General features: G+C 40.0%; 2 protein-coding genes across 2 annotated transcripts in view; one reads left to right on the top strand and one right to left on the bottom strand.

Annotated features, from left to right (window-relative positions):
- Positions 1-83: 83 nt before the first annotated feature.
- LOC145988430 (glutamate receptor 1-like) lies at positions 84-1,565 on the bottom strand. Its single transcript, XM_083123324.1, has one exon. The coding sequence runs from the start codon at positions 1,563-1,565 to the stop codon at positions 84-86; it is 1,482 nt and encodes a 493-aa protein (XP_082979450.1).
- Positions 1,566-17,711: 16,146 nt separating this feature from the next.
- LOC145978373 (dipeptidyl peptidase 1-like) overlaps positions 17,712-18,728 on the top strand; it is a 39,112-nt gene continuing 38,095 nt past the window's right edge. Inside the window, exon 1 of the mRNA XM_083110978.1 lies at positions 17,712-18,040. Within this exon, the coding sequence (XP_082967104.1) occupies positions 17,872-18,040 (169 nt within the window). The 5' untranslated portion in view covers positions 17,712-17,871. The remainder of the gene's footprint in view (positions 18,041-18,728) is intronic.

Raw genomic sequence — 18,728 nt, 5'->3', positions numbered from 1 at the left:
TAGAGCATGATCTAAATTATTGCTTGGATGCAATTCTTCGTATGACGGTAGTGATTCTAAAGATGTTGCTGAAGGTTGTACTTTTAATTCTTAATTTTCAGAGATTTTCGTGAAAACGAAATCCAAAACTCTACCAGAAATGCCGCTAAACCCAATCCCAATCCAACCAAGAGTAAGTAAAATATATGGCCCAAGACATGGATGGATAATGTGACTTCATCTTTTTCATTTCCAGAACCCTGCAGAACTTTATATTTCAGTTTCATTTTGTACATGAGGTCACTGTGCCATAGATCACGCAGACCAGCTTCCATGATCTTGCGGAACAAGAAGTTCATTTTGTTGATGAACGGTGAACCTCTCCTGAAGAAAATGGACGTGTACTGAACCAGGACCGGTTGGTCAACAATGTGCAACAGGCAGACTCCATCCTCGTACAGGTCGAGCTCCACGCTCAGGATTTCCAGATACAGTTTCGGTTCGAAAAGAACAACGTCTCTCTTCTTGGCCATTCTCTTCAGAACTTTATCGACATCTAGATCTGGTACGTATCTCGAGGACATCTTGATCATTGCTGGATTGGAAGAGTCCCTGATCGCTTCCATGTGCTCTGGGTAGCTTCTTACCTCAAGTCCACTTCTAGCCACGTCATCCAGAGTGTTCATCTGCTGATAGTAGAGCGGAACCGTGAGAATTCGAGCCAGGTACCCTTGATAGAGAGAGCTCACAACGAGACTGTAGTAGGTGAAGGTGACCACAAGTAGTCTCAAAGCTGATGTTTCTGGTTGATGTGTGGATACTTGCAGGAAATCGGAAAGGATATACATGAAAGGGCTGTTTTTCAGTGAGCTTGGTGAGCCCTGGGATCTTTCCAATCTTATGAAGAAGCGTAACGCTATCCATGCCATGAAGATGCAGAGCAGAATCAGCAACCACACGATGCCCTCGAAACCAAGAACCATGCTGATCCAAAGAGGAATTTTCTGAGCCATTGGTACCACGAAAGATACAGGGAACGTCTGGACCGGGATGCTGTATTCGAGTACTTCTGTGTCGTTGAGGTACAGTGGCATGCTGTTCATAAAAAACTCTGATTCCTCTAGCACGATGTCGTCGAATAATGGGTTCCAGGTTAGGTTCTCTTCATATGGTGGTCTCCTGCATGTCCTACTGTCCAATGTGAAGTTAATGTGATTGGCTGAGGACAATATGAGGTTGATGTCAGTACCGCCAATGGGAATACGCTCGTCCTGCTCCGGTAAAAACGGCTCGAATAAAGCCGACGGGTACTTGGGGAAACCTCGTCCCCTTACGCTGTACCCATGAAGATCTTTCAGTTTATCAGGGAAAAGGTCCTTCTTCTTGTACAACGATATCTGGGATTCACATTTTCCATCTCCAACAACTTGATACATTGTTCCATTCTGCCCGTGCGAGTCTACAAGGAAAGGATTGAAGCGGAACACGTGCACAGGTCGTGGTTGCTCTTCAGAAGAGTTGGACACAGCAAATACCAAAGTGTTCAGCAGTTTCTCAGACCAGCTACTTTCTACCACTATCCTCATATTCTCCTCTGTTACATGAATGTCAGTCAGACAAATTAAAACGTTACCGCGGGGATTCCAGAAAGATGTGTTTTTGACCACTTCAAGATCTTCCACGAGAGAATCTTCATTTAATGATATGATCACAGAGACTTCAGGTCTCCCCAGAGGATATGACCCCTGAAACTCCTTGAACAAACGAGGGGAACCTCTCGTTTGGAGAAGGACAGGAATTCCATAACTCTCTTCAATATGGCTTACCACCGAAAAGCTTATTTCGCTTATATTCGTTGAGTCGTAAACAACAACAGAACGGCTCCTTGGCAAGAGGGAGTCAAACGCTGCTATGATACAGTTGGAAAGGTTATTATACTCTTCACTTACGTTCACTGTAAGGAAACTTTCCCCACTGTTGACGTTCAAAGATATTACCAGATAGAGGAACATGTTCTTCACTGGTAATGTGCATGGTTTCAACCTGAAAGATACAAAATAAATAATAAGAATAGAAATCGTTCGTAACAGCTTAGATGATGTGTATGTCTTGGTATTATATCTTTCCCATATCAACTACAGTTGTCTTTTAGAAGATTCTTGGGCAGAGCTGACCTTAGAGGGGCATATTCATTGACTTGATAGAATGTATGAAGATGTAAATTTATATGCAAACATGTAAATTCACTCCAGCGTCTTACGTAGAAAGATATGAAATTAGCATAGTCATAAAATTGTTGATGTAATTGATTTGCCATTGGATAAAATTAATCAGTCGGACCCCGTGGTGGAGTGGTTAGCACATCGCGCTACGACGCCAGGGTCCCGGGTTCGAATCCCGGCCTGGGCATGGATGTTTGTGAGTGTCCATTCATCAAATTCATCATATCATCACTCATCCGCATCTTCGAAGATTAGCCAAAAGTGGCACAAAAAGCGAAGTAAAATAAAGCAAATCAATCAATCAATCCTAAAATGAGTCAATGACAGACTTTAAATAAAAACAAAGAAAAATCGAAATTCTGAACAATCTTCGTTGTAGACTTCGCTCATGCAAATACCACAGCTCCCGCCGCACCTTCTAAGTCTGATTCTATTCTTGGGAGATTGTTGGAAAATCTTGAGATAGCTAAATGCATGCTAATTTCAAACACGTTAACCATTAGTATGAAATAAACATTAAACACCTAATTCCGACACTATGGTAAACTCAGACTTGCTTTTTGAATTGAGAGTTGCTCTTGTAATATGAACTCATACGGTTTATTTTCAAAATTGGAATTGTAGCTTTCCTGGCGACGTGATTCGAACAAGTGTTCTCGTGTTACCAACCAGGTTAACATCGATTTCGTTAACCTGGCTTGAAACCACGTGCCATGAAAATGAACCTAAACGATGTAACTCTAAAAATAAATTACCTTACACGTTTCAGCTGCAATACTGGGGCCAATGAGCTATTTATACTTTACAATGAGAGATAGTTTGTTGCAAAATAGTTACAGAAAAGCAAATAATTTATATTTCTCATAATTAATTTCCTGGAGTTCCAAAGAAACATGAAATGTTCTATCTCCATTCAAAAATACGGTGAGCAGTTTCTTACGAATAGTAAGGAATAATTTTATGATAATTCTCACTGGCACTTGGTAATAGTTTTACGTGATACAATGTAAAGTAATAGATAATAGAATCACCTGGAACCTGTTACCCAGTGACCACGAAGTAATCCACACATACTTTCCTCGTTTCGGCTATGCATACTAAATAGCTTAGGTAGCGACAGTACTCTAGCAGCTGTTCATAAGAACGCGCGAGGAAATCGCAGCCGAACATCGACAAACCGTGGCAGGCCAGGATTGATTTGTTGTTTCAATACCAGCTCATTACACATTCTAGAAGACAGTGAGCGAAACATTTCGCTTTGGCTGTCAAGGATATGAAGTATTATAAACAGGTTTCTTGAGCACTTTCCACACTTCTTTCTAGTAAATCCATAATAATCAAGGCTCTAATTGCGCCTGTGATCACAGACTGAAAAACAGGCAGAATGTGAAACACGAAGTTGGTTCGACCGTGAATATCACTCTCAAAGTGTGGAAATGGTTATTAATTTCTCGCTGAAATTTCACATCTGGAACAGGTTCGTATTTAAGAATGACAGTTTCGATTTCTGAAAAATAGGCTGATTTCTCCTCACTGCTGTAATTTCAGTAGACACTTCTAAAGGTGGGTCAAAGTACTCCCAGAAATTAATTACTGTAGAAAAGCAGCATTCAGAAAGACCAAGTAGAGATAAAAAAAACAATTAATCAATCTGCCGATTTTTACTGATATACTTCCAAGCCATTATAAAACATTGTGAGGAATAACACTAATATCGTTTACATATACATACAGGGCCTCCCGATGGCGCAGTGGTAGCGTCGTCGCCTTGTAATCAAGGGGTCCCGGGTTCGATACCCGGTGGAAGAGCATAGTGCTTCGGATTCCACTTTAAACTGTAGGTCCAGTCCCGATTAGCCTTAATATGCACAAAGTGGACTTAAAACACCAACTCAAACCAAACATATACATACAACACACATACACACACACACACAGGATGGACCGTTTTAGTTGATAACTCGAAATGTCTTACAAACGAAGCGTTTTAGAAAGAAATGTTTCAAATAAAAATTATTTGACGTTAAAGGGAAAGCGAATGGCATTATTTACGTTTAAGTAGGGGCCATTTTGAGTCATTTGAAGTTCGCTCAAATTTCTTAAAATGGAAACCTATTTTTCTTTAATATTGTTATTCAAAGTCCTCCTCCGTAGTCGAGCGGGTTAAGGCGTTCACTCGTCTTGAGATCGTTCGCTGCGGGACGGCGTAGGTTCGAAACTTCGAATCCGGCTCTGGTCGGAATTTATTCGGCCTACGTATAGGGCCGGTGGCAACCCACCATCGTGAGGAAATTGGGAAGCTCCGAGTGAGTGAGCGTAACCCGATCGAGAAGACCTGCAACGGCTGGGGGCTCGTCGGGCTGATCCCCCGACACTCCAATACTGGTCTAAGATCTCCACGCTACAACAGGTGACGGAGGAACAGTGTGGGAGGGAGACCAGCAGTCGGTAGGTAAGCCAAGGCCCTCATCGGGCTGTAGAGCTATGGGTTATTATATTATATTATTATTGTTATTCAAAGTACAAAAAAAAAAACTTTTTTAGAAACCATTTTTCTATTGAGTGCATAGTTTCACAGATATTTGACAAGGAAAAAGAGGTAACAGCAATTCATGCTATCACATAAGCATCAAAACGTTTATTCTAAAAAGAACAGAAATTAAACATGCAACTATAGATTACAACTAGGACCTCCTAGATAGTGTTGTTGTTTTATGCTGTCGCCTTGTAAGCAAATGGTCATGGGTTTAGTCGCATTACACAGTAGTTCGGCTCTTATTTTAAACTCTATATTCCAGCCCCGAAATGCTTATGTGAACAATTATAGTTGACATAAAGCACAATTATTTAATTCAAAGTGTATTACACATTTTAACAAACATGGACGGGTGTGTGTACAGATGACCAATAGAACTGCACACGCAAAGGTACAGTGATTGATTGGTTGATGACATCATTTCGCCGGTTTGAAACCACTGAGAAGGTTAACTTACATAGTACACTTCATACAGAGGACGACTTGCTACAACCATCTATCGTCCTTTTTACTTCCAACCATCTTTAAGTCCAGTTTTCGTTTACTGTTGTGTTGGTTTGATTAAAATGTTTATTACGATTATTAAATGATGTTAGATACTTCACTTCTTATTAGAGGTTGAAAATATGTATAATAATTACTTTTATACAACGTTGATAATGTTACAAACTTAATTTCCTTCGTTTTTCGAACAATTGTGGTGCTTATGTAATATCACGAATTGCTGTCAGCACTTTTTCCTTGTCAAATATCTGTGAAACTACACGCTCAATACAAAAATGGTTTCTACAAAAGTTGTTTTTCTTTGTGCGAGGAATAGAATATTAAACATAAAAATTAGGATTCCATTTTTTTTAAAATGAGCTTCCTTCAAATGACCTTCAAAATGGCCACCTACTAAAACATACATAATGCCATTCGCTTTCTCCCTTAAGGGGGTTCTAAAGCCATACTAAAGCATAGGTCCAAATTCGTTTGGATAACCGTACAACTAATATAGATTCGGTAAAGAAGAAATTTTCCGATATAAAAGATTGTTTTATTCACTAGAACCTGTAATCCTTATAATTTTGTTACGATTGCAGGTATTTAAGTAAATAACAGAAAATATAAGGTCTCTTTCATGTTCAAACTACTATGTACAGATGGCGCTGAAGTGGTAGTTTTGTCAATATCTGTGCATTTCTTTCTTTTATGACTAGTAAGGAAGATTTTGTTATGGAACGACGACTGCAAGCTGTAGCCGCAAGCATCTGAAATGCTATGTGAAAAAATGAAAACATTTCATACCTTCAGAAAGTAGTGGTTATCATTAAGTTTCTTCAAGTGGCGTTTCATGGCAATATACTCCGTGGTGCAGATTTTAGCCAACACTGTTGCCGAGATTTCACTCTGTGTTTTCTAAAGATATGATCAATGTGAATGCTTCAAAATTGTGAAAGTTAAACTAATTTACCACAGAATAACGAATCCAGGACCTGCTGGAAGAAGAAAACATCTGAACATACTCAAAGTCAAGTCTTATATGTAATTGCTTATTAATTAATATTATCCATCAAAAGCAAAACGTTTGCAATATACAAAAGAGATGCAGAATATATGATTTATTTATATGTTCAGGAAATGCCTTCCGATGTAATTTATGTAAGAATATCGCTTCAACTATTCTTATCTTTTCAACACAACACTCCTTTTTTCTTCCAGCCGAAGTAGATAATTCTTTGCAATTGTAAAATCAGAAGAGAATGTTATTTTATATTAGGCATATTGCAGATCATGGCCGTATTTAGAGGGGGGTTTAGGGTTTAACCCCCCACGAAACTTCTGGCATGTTGGATTAATGGAAGTTCAGAAACCAAAATTTGTAACACATTTTCAAAAAAAATATTCGCAGTTTCACAAAAATACAACATGGAGACAATCCTGAAATGATAGAGCAAGAATTTTCAAACATTTTGAATTCTGAAATTTGAGCAAAACGGGTTTAATTCTCAGAATCGCAGCCCTTCAGCGACCCCTTCATTTTCACTTTTGCTGTCCTCTTTCCAGTGCTGTTCCTGGATCAGACTGAAAATTCACTTGTGATTGTCCCAAAATTTCCGTTCCAACTTTTAATTCCCTGTTCGATAAGAGTTTAAATCCCCCTTTTAAAAAGTTCAAACCTAGGATATCCAGCTTCGTAGCGCGTATGTTGTGGTTGTATGTAATGCTGTTTGGTAAGTATAGGAACAATATGAGCGTTTGAAAGTGGGATCGAATTGGTCCATAGACACCCCCTCCCCCCGCTTTCCCCTGAATTGACATCGTTTTTTGCAAGTTACAAAATAGCAGAACGTTTGTTAGTTTTATTGTTAATAACGGAAATAAAGTCCAGCAAGTTAGTATTCGAACAGAATAACAAAAGAAAAACTACGTTAAATCGAAAAATTGAGGTTACAATACAAGCACCAGGTTATGTTCTACCATTAAATCCAAAGAATTACTGGTTCCACAGTTATCAAAATTACAAAAAAAATAGTTTTATGTGAAGGGTCTAATATTACTTTGACTAAAATTTCTCTCTTACTTTTGAAGTATTTTCTTGAGGTATCTAAAATTTAATAACAAAATATAATAACTTTGCATTTCCGTACACGCTGCATGAAACTTAATAATATATATAATAAAATAATAACAGTTGTGCTGTACATTCAAAATTCTGATGGATAGAGTAGAAAAATCTCCTCAAGGATATAGACAGCAATAATAATAATACGTTTGGAATAAATTTGTTTCTTATTACGAAATGTTAATCATTATTATTATTATTATTTAATAATAATTTTTGTTATTTCTATTATTCAAATTTCTTGCGAAGCCCATGAAAACAATTGTGAGTGAACCCCACCCCAGAAACTTTTTTCTGCCTACGCCATGCTAATCAGGAAATTTAAAGTCTACTAACCTAGTTAGAAAATATTACCTGTAAATCTTCCTGGGTAAGTGACTGGCGTTTGTACCCTTGCAGCAAATTTCCCCGTCACAGTGAATGTCCATTGAAGGCAAGCCTGCTAAAAGCTCTGTGACGTCATAGGCGCCTAGAGATAATATCAGCTCTGGCCCGTGTTATAGGTCCTTAAGCTATTCTATGTTAATTGTTAAAGCTTCGTGCTGATACATGAACAGCCTTGTTGCAAAATGGAGTTTTTACGCACTGTTAATGGAGTAATGTCGACTACTCTAATTCTATACATTCTTTCGTATAGATTTCAAGGTTAACAATGGAAGTAGATTTGTATCATCGCATGCCGCTAACACACACGCACACCTTGATTTTAAGCTATCTGGCTTTTGTTTTCGCAGAAAGGAAGGAATCGGAGATATACTTATATAACCAGTGTTCGAATGAAAGGGACTTCAGAATTTTCTAAAAATAAAAAAGTGGGATATTTAGTATTATAGCATATCGAATAGAGGCAAACAAGTGTTACTATTTGACTTATACCAAATTTATTATTATTATTACATAAATGTGGAGAATTTGCTACTCAATCCACCAGATGAATGAATAGACAGCACAATTGTTTTTCATTATTTTAATGACATTTCATACAGTTAGCGTAATGAAATTAGCAATTATAGCAACTGCTTATTAACTACTCAGGACCAATTTTAGTTTTTAAAAAGTACAATTTTCTTCAAGTACAGTGGCGGCGCGGCAATTAGTGGGGGCCGTCGGCAGACAGCCCCCTCCCCGCACTATGGCCTCTTAATGCTAAGCCTTGCCCACCAAGAAAAAGTAAACTGCCCTTGCCCCTCCAGTTTTGACACTCAATCGCCGCTACTGCTCAAGTATAATTACGGTTCCACGGTTTACATTCTTTACATAAAGATTTGGCATGCTTCTAGTAGAATAGGATGCATAAATATCAACTGACAAATTGTCTATCACTATTTCCGTTCTTCTTTATTTTTTCTAGTTATTATATAGTATTGCTAGATGCCAGGTCCAAAGTTTTGTTCTTATCAAGGGGTTTGTTGCAAATTGTAGAAACGTGAAAATAGCCAATATGCTGATGCACCCAGAATTTTAATATCGGTCTCGCTCCCCCAACCTTCCTCTTCACTCACTATTTTCTAGTTTCATCACAAGTTCGAGATGGTGCAACTTTTATGTTCCATCTTATCTATTGAAACTAAAGATGCAAGTTATGCTATTTGAAAGGACAGTCCAAAATCAAACCAGCTTCCTCTTTGTTGGAATCTGCATTAGTGCAGTCTAACAGAATTGTCAGGTCCGCATTATACGAAGGCATTTCCTTTAACAATTTTGCTAGCATAAATGCACTGTAAATGCTTCCAAGAATCTTGCAGCAGATCGTACTTTACACGGAAGCATTTCATGTAACTTTTCGTCTAGCTTTTGCGATTACTATGTATAATATACACAGCATGAAAGCACGTCGAGTTACGCCATCTGTGGTGAGTGCACGGTGATCAGAATTGAAATAACTAAAATGTTCTTCCATGCGTGTACTGTATACATTATAAAGCATATATTTAAGGTGCGCTATGCTATGTACATAATACCGTTTTATAGGAACGTTGTTATCGGCTTTTAAAAGTGTAAAGTGATGCATTGTTTACATTTCACTCCGCCGCCATTACATCTGCACTAGTGACCTACAGCTCGCTTCTGATTGGTTATGCTACGAAAAATGATATTTAATAGGACCGATTCTATCCTTGAGAAATGCCATGAAATATGCCATGGCATCTGAAATGCCTTAAGATTTTCCCCTTTACATGGTAACATTTCCGTGATGGCATAAATATTTTTTAAAAAATGCTTTCGTTTAAAGCAGGCCTTACTTCACTTTTCTGCCACTTTTGGCTAATCGGGAAGTTGAGGATGAGTGACGACATGATGAAATTGATGAAGAGACACTCACAAAGAACCCTGTGACGCCGAGATTCGAATCCGGAACACCTGGAGAAGCAGGATAATCAAAGAAGTTAGGTAAGCGGTTTTTCTTTTTGCCCTTATGAGATGCGTGTCCCTTGTAACGTCAGCTTTTAACACTTATATATCTTTATCTGTGCTTTTACCTTAGGAATTGGAAATTTCAAATTACCTAAACTTTCGCTTTAAGTTCTCGTTAAGGAGATTAATTCTAGTGTATGTGCACAGTGGCGCAGGAAGGGAGTACAACAATACCCGCTAAACGGCAGATCCAAGTTGTACCCCTTGTACCCCCCTCAAAGAATTTGACAGGAGAGTCTCATTGGGTATCTACCGTGACGTAGTAAACCAGTGGCGCTCACCCAAAGGAACGTCACATTTACTTCTAAAACGCTACGTTTATAAGATATTTCGAGTTATCAACGTAAATGGTTCAGCCTGTATACAAATATTACACATTGAATCATTTGTTACCCACATAATCATATTACAACTACCAGGTACTATATATGCTACATACATACGAACATATGTACGTTTATTTGCTGCCACGTAAGCTATAGGTTGCCGAGAACATGGAATGGTAGGATCACGATATCATTACCGAAGGCTCCGGGTTAAAGTATTGGCTTGTGCATGAGTGTCACTTTGTGATTGTCCCTTCCATCTAACACAAGCACATAAGGATATTATTACTCGGCTAGACTGCACAATGAAACCCTTGTGTTTTACCGTTTGAAAGTAAAAGAAATATTGTGCGCTAATAGTATGTATCATGTTTTCATTCGTTTCTTTTCATGTTTTCATTCAAAGGGACTCTATAGAAAAAGGCGGGGCCGCGGTAGGGGGTGGTAGGTCAATTACCGCAGGGGCGGAGCTCGGAATCGGGGGGGGGGGGCAATTAATACTACTTTTTTTCCACTTCCAATTGTTTCCTCACCTTAAATTTATCATTTTTGGAATCCTTGATACATACCTTCCCAACGATGTATCAAACATATTTCTATTAAGAAGGGTCATTCGACATCCTTACCCTTTACTCTGTTTATTCAATAATAATAATAATAGCGTGGTATATCTGTCACCACCACAATAGTTACAAGCGTTGTCAAATTTTTCGTTGATGCAGTTTGGGAGTAGGACTGCTTGAAATGATAGAAAACTAATGATACATTTTGCTCTACAAAAATGGATACTCCTAATATAATATGTTTCCCGGCATACTTTGTTTAGTGGAAGCGCGGTTTCACAATAACGCAAAGCAGTGCTTGAAATTCCTATAATTTTTTAGGTATGCTGATGCTGGCTTGCGCCTTGGGGATGATTATGCATTTTAACATAAGGGCAATGGGGGGATGTTTTGCGGAATTCTTCCTAGCTTCGATGGATACCATCCTCCGTAATCCCCTCAACGCACAGGTTATACAAAACACACACAAGCACAGAATAACAACTTGTAAAAGGAATACAAGGTCGCAAGGAAATGTTTCGATAGAACCTTCAGCCCAAACACTAAGGGTGTAGAGATCTCAGTCATGCCGTGTGGATGGGTTTATGGGGTTCTTGGTATTTTGAATAAACTGTAGGTCCAGTCCCGAATAGCCTCTCTGTGCATAAAGTGGACTTGAAGACAAACTCAAGCCAAGCATAGAAAGTGTGCTTGAATTTATTAGTCAGTATTAACGGATAAGGTGTGAGTCATTTTCCTGTGCAATGGAAAGCAACGATCCACAACATTGTGAGGACTGTAAAACACGAGACTGACGATAGATATCAGACATTATGAAAGTCAACAGCAACGAAAGTGGGGAGCTACAAGACCCTCGTATCCGCTTCCACATCTAACCTAAAATAAATATATTTTCTTATGTGTGTGTGTGTAGAAAAATACAGGTCTCCCGGTCGCCATGGCGCCTGAAACATTTTACCTTACGCCTGAATTTTCAAATTTACATCTGCATACATGCTTACATATATACACAGTATATGCATAAATATGAATTTAATTCTTATTAGCTTATGGAAATTTCCATTACCATTCTTTTAAAAAAAATAACGAGTACAGTATGTGTATTTTAATGTATTTGCGTTTTCTGTATAACACGTATAATTAAATCAAAATAATAAACATGTTATTAAAAATGTCTGCAATGTTGATGTTTTAAAATCTGCGGTGTTATGGTAGGGAAGGCCGCTGCACCGCAAGAATTAATTACTTTTAATCCAATCTTGTATTAATGAATAAATTAAATGTTTCAAGAATCATATTTCATAACATGTAGCTTTTCTAGTCTACCCCAGGAGTGAGAGGGGGAGGGGCAGAGAGAGAGAGTGGGAGATAGGGTTGTCCAGTGGGTAGAGCGTCTGACTGCCACACGGGTTCGACTCCTGGGATGGATGATTTCAGTTGGGGATTTGGGGATTTCTCCAGCAGTGTCGCTCTGGGGTTCACCCAGCCGCTGATGCAGTGGATACCTGGGAGAAACCCTGGAAGATAAAGGCGAACTGAGATAGGTGCTGATCACATCACCTACACAAATGACTTAGCTTGTGAAATGGGGGCCCTACCTCCGCACCCCCCACATCTTCCATGGAGTAGCTTTACCTTCCAAAAATATGCAGTAAGTAATTTATATTGATTGATTTATTTGCTTTATTTAATTTCGCTTTTTGTGCCACGTTTGGCTAATTTGCGAAGATGGGCATGAGTGATGATCTGATGAAATTGATGAATGCACACTCACAAACATCCATGCCCAGGCCAGGCCGGGACCCCTGGCGTCGTAGCGCGATGTGCTAGCCACTCCGCCACGGGGGCCGGTAAGTAATTTATATATAGAAATACTTCTTGTAGAAGTTTGCAGTTGATCGAAGTAACATGTTAATTTGAGCTTTAAGTAATGTTTATTTTTTACACATTCCGTCACGAAATTATTGTTCTGAGAATTCTAAATTTTTCAGCAAGGAAGAATTTGTTGAAATTTCCATTTCACGTTAATTGCCTACTCAAGCAGCCGGTACCAGGATACATAACGTCCTTATCACTTGCTTAAAAATTCCTCTTGCAATGTTAAGACGAATGAGAAAGTCACGTTACGAGCTGAGCCATATTCATTCTGATTTCAATTCTGATATAGTTCTGACATGCCTACACTCATTTTCACCAGAAATGCAAAACTATAAGTGTGCGAGTTGGTTTCGTTATTTTACTTTCATTCTCTACGTTTCTATATGAGGATGAATGATGATTAGATGAAATGGATGGAGGAACAAACAGAATGAAACGTCTTTGCACGGGCGTAGCTATTGAGGGAGGGGTAACCCTTGGTAGCTGCTCGGCATTTACGTACTAATTTTAGATTGCTAATGTGAGGGGTAAAAGCACCTGCCAACCTGGCAAATCACAAGTTGTGATTAATGATGAAATCGAACCAAGGCCAGGTGTAGCCCTTAGGGTGAGAGAAACTGCGCAAAAAGTCCATAAGCGTCGAAACGAGATAGGAAAGAGAGAAAATAAATTTACAAATCGCTCCACGCCTTCATTGCCAATATGTGCTGTGAAAGTTTGTCAGTGCAGAACAGCAACACCACGTACAGTCACCGACAATAATAATGAGACACCTAGATTCTGAAATACAGGGTGAGTCAAAAGTCTTTGGACACTCTTTTATTTTGAAACCTGACAGGAAAATACGAAATTTGGTAATGGGAGATGGTAGTAGAGGGGCTAGAACTTGTAGGGTACATGGTGACCATGGCCGCCATCTTGAACGCAGGTTCGAAATTTCAAATGGGAAGGGGGGCATGTAATATATCAAAGTACACTAGCGTGAGCTCAGGAATTCAAAAGTGTAATTGTGTAATTTTCTTTCTTATCATGTATCGTTTGCAAGTTATGAACACTCAAAGCTTGAAAAGTCTCATTGTGACGTTCATTGTTTCAGGTGATATAAATCATCCTAATATACGGGGAACGCAGTTTTAGAGACATCGCAGAGGACTACAACAGGCAGCACTCAGACAGACATCGTTTCGCACAGCACAGTCGCGTACGTTATCGGCAGATTAAAAAAACTGGCAATGTGGAAGATGGGGCACGTAGAGGGCGACCAACGACTGCCACCAATGAGAAGACGGCAACGATTGTTCTAGCATCGTTCGTGAAGAGTCCCAAACGCAGTACTCGTCGTTTCTCACTGGAAAGTGGTATCAGCCAGTCTTCCATTGTCCAGATATTGCATATCAAACGCTGGCATCCTTATAAGCTGCACATGCAACACAAACTAAAAGAGGATGACCCAGATCGACGGGCAGATTTCTGCACGTGGGCAACGAATTAATACGAACTGGATCCCTCGTTTGCATTTGACATACTGTTCAGCGACGAGACCTATTTCTGTTTGAATGGGGAGGTCAATCGGCATAATTGCCGGTACTGGTGTGACGGTAATCCAAACTGGGTGCAACCGAGTGAGAAACATAGTCCTGCAAAGGTGATGGTGTGGTGTGGCGTATGGGACACCCGCATCATTGGTCGATTTTTCATCGACACTACCTTAACGGCGAAAGGGTACCTGACGCTCCTTCAGGAACATGTGTTTCCTTCCATTCTGAACCCCGACGACAACTTTCCCTCTTATTTTCAACACGATGGGGCCCCTCCCCCCTATGGCGTTGGTGTGCGTCAATGGCTCGATGCACAATTCCCAGGGAAGTGGATTGGTCGCCGTTGTCCCGCGGAATGGCCGCCCAGATCACCTGACCTCACACCCCTCGATTTATATATGTGGGGCCATCTGAAGCAGATGGTGTATGATGAGAAACTCGGCGATATAAGGCACCTACAGGAACGCATTCACCAAGAGTGTGACCACATTTCACCGGACATTCTCCTGCGTGTGCAGTCGGAGTGGGTACGGCGTCTACGGTTGTGCATAGGACGTGATGGCCATCACATAGAACATGTGCTGTAGCGTGCCGTTGGTAGGTGATTTTCAAACTTTGAGTGTTCATAACTTGAAAACTATACACGATATCAAAGAAACAATTACACTTTTGAATTTCTGAGCTCACGCTAGTGTACTTTGATATGCTACATGACCCCCTTCCCATTTGAAATTTCGAACCTGCGTTCAAAATGGCGAATTTCAAGATGGCGGCCATGGTCACCATGTACCCTACCAGTTGCGCCACCCCCCACCCCCGCCTCTACTACAATCTCCCATTACTAGATTTCACATTTTCCTGCCAGGTTTCAAAATAAAAGGGTGTCCAAAGCCTTTTGACTCACCCTGTATTATCTTCTCTGCAAGACGTTATGTGTGTTGCCTAACTCTATCACAGACTTGCCAGTAAAAAAAATGCTATTAAAATACACTTATCGCCATAGAGTTAGGCAACACACATGACACATTGCAAAGAAGCGAATATTTCAAGACCTATTATTTAAGAATCCTAGGAGTAAGAAGACATTTCATTGCATTCTGGTTCCGGAAGAGACAGGTGAGTGGAGAAGGTTACATAATTTAGAAGTACATACATTTGTATTCATGTCCAGATATTATTAGAATGATTAAATCAAGAAGACTTAGGTGGCCAGGCCATGTGCCACGAATGGGAGAGGAAAGAGGAGTTCACAGGATTCTTGTCGGGAAACCTGATGGTAAGAGACCTGTAGGAAGGCAAGACGAAGATGGATGGACAACGTTGAGATGGACGTAAAGGAAATCGGTAGGGATGGAAAAGAGTATATAGCTAGATGTTGCTTAGGATAGGGACAGATGGAAGGCCTGTGTTGCTGCAGCCATGAACCTTCAGGTTTAAGAAGGCTATAGAGTTAGTTAGTTAGTCTGGTTCCGGAAAATTTAAAGGAGAAAGTGTTGGAAGCTGAACATGATAGCACTGGCCATTTTGGGTTTACCAAAACTTATCAGCGAGTAAAAAAAAGGTACTTCTGGAAAAATATGAAGTCGGAGATTTCACGATATATTCAAGAGTGTTAATATGTTCAAAGAAGGGTGTCTGGTAAGTCACTCCCTATTTTTAAATTGTTATAACTTCTTTATTTAGTAACCAAATTGTTTAGAACTAGTATTATTAGAAACACCACTCCTTGAGGTTTTGTTTGACATCCTGTTAAATCTCCACATAAGCCCCAGCATTCTCCATGCATTTCCTTAAGCGAACTGGTACGTTCGATACTGCTGCCTGCAAAAAGTTTCGTGGAACATTGTTTATCACATCGGATATTGTTGTTTCCAGTTCATCCAAATTCTGTGGTTTTCTCTTCTACACCTCCTCCTTAGCCCACCCCCAAAGAGAAAAATCACAGGGCGTTAAATTAGGGCTGCGGGCAGGCCAGTCACGTGCACCACGTCTGCCAATCCAACGACCTGGGAAATGATCATGCAGAAAATCGCAGACAACATTTGCAAAATGTGCGGGTGCTCCATCGTGCATAAAGTGAAGCTGTGGGTTGTTCCACCCTGAAATTATTGACCACGCATTATCTTGCAGCATTTCCAGGTATCTTTCGGCATTCATTGTGTTCTGCAAAAAGAAAGGACCAGCAACTGTGGATAACGTAATACCACACCATAGTGTCACCCTCGGACGCCCCTGTGCTTTTTCAACACATTCGTGTGGGTTTAATGACAGTTGTGCCTGTTTACGAAGCCACCAATGTGAAACACTGTCTCATCAGACCACAGAATGTTCTCAAAAAGTTCAGGCCAATCATCATTCCAACCCAAGAAACTTTCTGCAAACTTCATTCTTATGTCACAGTCCACAGGAAACAATTACTGCACGTAATGTGGCTTTCATGGCTTAAAACAGAGATGTTTCTTAAGAATGGTTGCAACTGCATAACGTGACATGCCACTTTCACGAGCTCCTTGACGCAGTGATTTCTTAGGGCTCCTCGTGAACATTTCACGCACTCTGTCAACATTCTCTGGTGTCCTCGAAGTTGATGGTCTTCCTGATCTCCTTGAAAGGCCACACTGGCAATTTTTAATTGTTTTTGCATCCAGTGTTGCATGGATTCCACGTTCAGCCCTCCACCACCGTTGTACTCGTACCACAGATCCCAGACCTCATAACGCGCTGCTATTTTGGCCCGTTCTTCAACACTCAACACAGGCGGCATTTGAACTGATGTTATTGCTGGTAACTGAACATGTTTTTTTTTTTAAAAAAAAAAAAAAACTTATTGAAACAGCGCTTTATTAGCAAAGGACACGATTCTTCATGAAAAGAAGAAACAAAGCTCGTAGCTACAGTACGTTTCTTTACAAAAAAGAAACTGAGTTTGATCTAAAATAAGCAAAGAATTTTACGAGGAAATGTTTTTAAATAATAACGAAAATCACAAGGATAAAAAAAAATGAAAGTTTGTTTTAAGTTTACTTTATGTTCAGATAAGCTAATCAGTACTGGCCCTGAAGTTTAAAGTAGAATGTGAACTTCACGCAATGTATCCCACCTGGGATCGAACCCGGGTCCTTATGAGGGCCCATAATGAAAATTGTGCCCGTTTTTCTCCGAGACGCTGGAGTGAATTTACACGTAAGCCTATATTTTCATGAAATGACGTTATTATTATAAAATGTACAGTAATTTTTAATATCACTTTGCTTATTGGCTGATTTTTGTAATTTTGAGTGTGGCAAAACAGCTCGCTTTCTTTTTATTATTTTTAAGAAGAAAGTAATAACCATAAATGTTTTCTGAACGTTATTGTTTAGCCCTCCAGTGCGCGTGGTTTTGAGCGAGCGCCTCTTCTCTCCCCCCTTACGGCTAGCTAGCTCTGCTAATTGGTCATAGAAAAATGACGCACTGCTAGAAGCAGCTAATGTGCCATTGTTCTGAAGTATTCGTAAGCACAAGATCTACGTTAAAAACAAAACGGCACTTTATCGCAGCGAATTCCTTGACGGTGCCACATCTATTGTTCCTTATAACCATCACATGATGATTAAACTCTCTCGTCGAAAACAATTCCAGGTATAGCTCCATGCCTCCAGTAAGCACGTGTGGGCGTCCAATAAAGACTGAAAGCAGCGATAAGGATGCTGGGAAGCATGTAAAGGACTGCGTTCTTGTATTGGAGTCACATTTGTGCTTTCACGCTTGGCAGAGCGAGAACAAAGCTTTATAGACCTGTTTACTTTTTAGTCAACTGAACTATCATGCTGCCATTTTGCATTTTGCTGACGTTTCTGGTTTGCGAGGCATCCATCTTGCCACCACACCCCGAGCCGTTTTTCGCCAACTGCGCTTACGATGACATAGTTGGGAAGTGGATGTTCTACTTAGGGGACGCTCCTGTGGGTAGGACACGAGACTGTACTAACCCTGGTAAGTATTGCAAATCTGCATTTCATTACATCCATGTAATCACTGGCGCCGACTTCAAATCCATTTTCGCCGACCTTCGTGACAGAGTCGTTAGTACAGCGCGCTACGACTCCAGGGATCCGGGTTCGAATCCCAGTCATATCATCATTTACCGTCGGGATTAGCCAAAAGTCGAATAAAAGCGAAGAAAAATAAACCAAATCAATCAATCAATCAATTGAAATGCATTTTCAAAAGACATATTTTAAAGGCAGTTACGATTGAATTCACAGTAATATTTTTTCTTTAATTTAATTTATTGTCTTCCATCACCACTGTAAGTGGTTAAGAGATCTTGCCTTTGGTGCGAGCGGTCCCGGGTTCGATCCCCGGTGGGAGCCCCAAGATTTCAGTTTCGACCCAGCATCTTGTGGACAATTGAGGACCTACTTGAAGGAAAGAAGTAGCGGGCCCCAAAGCCAGAAAACAGCGCCGATGGGACTCAATGCTCTGACCGCGTGTCACCCAATTAAAAGCCACTTGGCAGCCCATGGCCTTCAGCGGCCTGCTGTGTCATGGAGTTACATATAAATGTTAATGTCATCACTGTGGATTCAAAAATTTTCATATACCAGGAGTATCAAAAACAACAAAAAAGAGCTGCTCTGAAAAATAAGTGTTCTGATTTTTATTTGATTTGTTTGGTTTA

The sequence above is a fragment of the Lepisma saccharinum genome, chromosome 1 (assembly GCF_977018435.1).
Source record: "Lepisma saccharinum chromosome 1, izLepSacc3.1, whole genome shotgun sequence".
NCBI classification, from domain to species: Eukaryota; Metazoa; Arthropoda; class Insecta; order Zygentoma; family Lepismatidae; genus Lepisma; species Lepisma saccharinum.
This window is presented reverse-complemented; position numbering and strand designations above follow the sequence as displayed.

Coding starts and splice junctions, on each gene's coding strand:
- LOC145988430 (XM_083123324.1), bottom strand. CDS start 1,565: ATGAGGATAGTGGTAGAAAGTAGCTGGTCTGAGAAACTGCTGAACACT.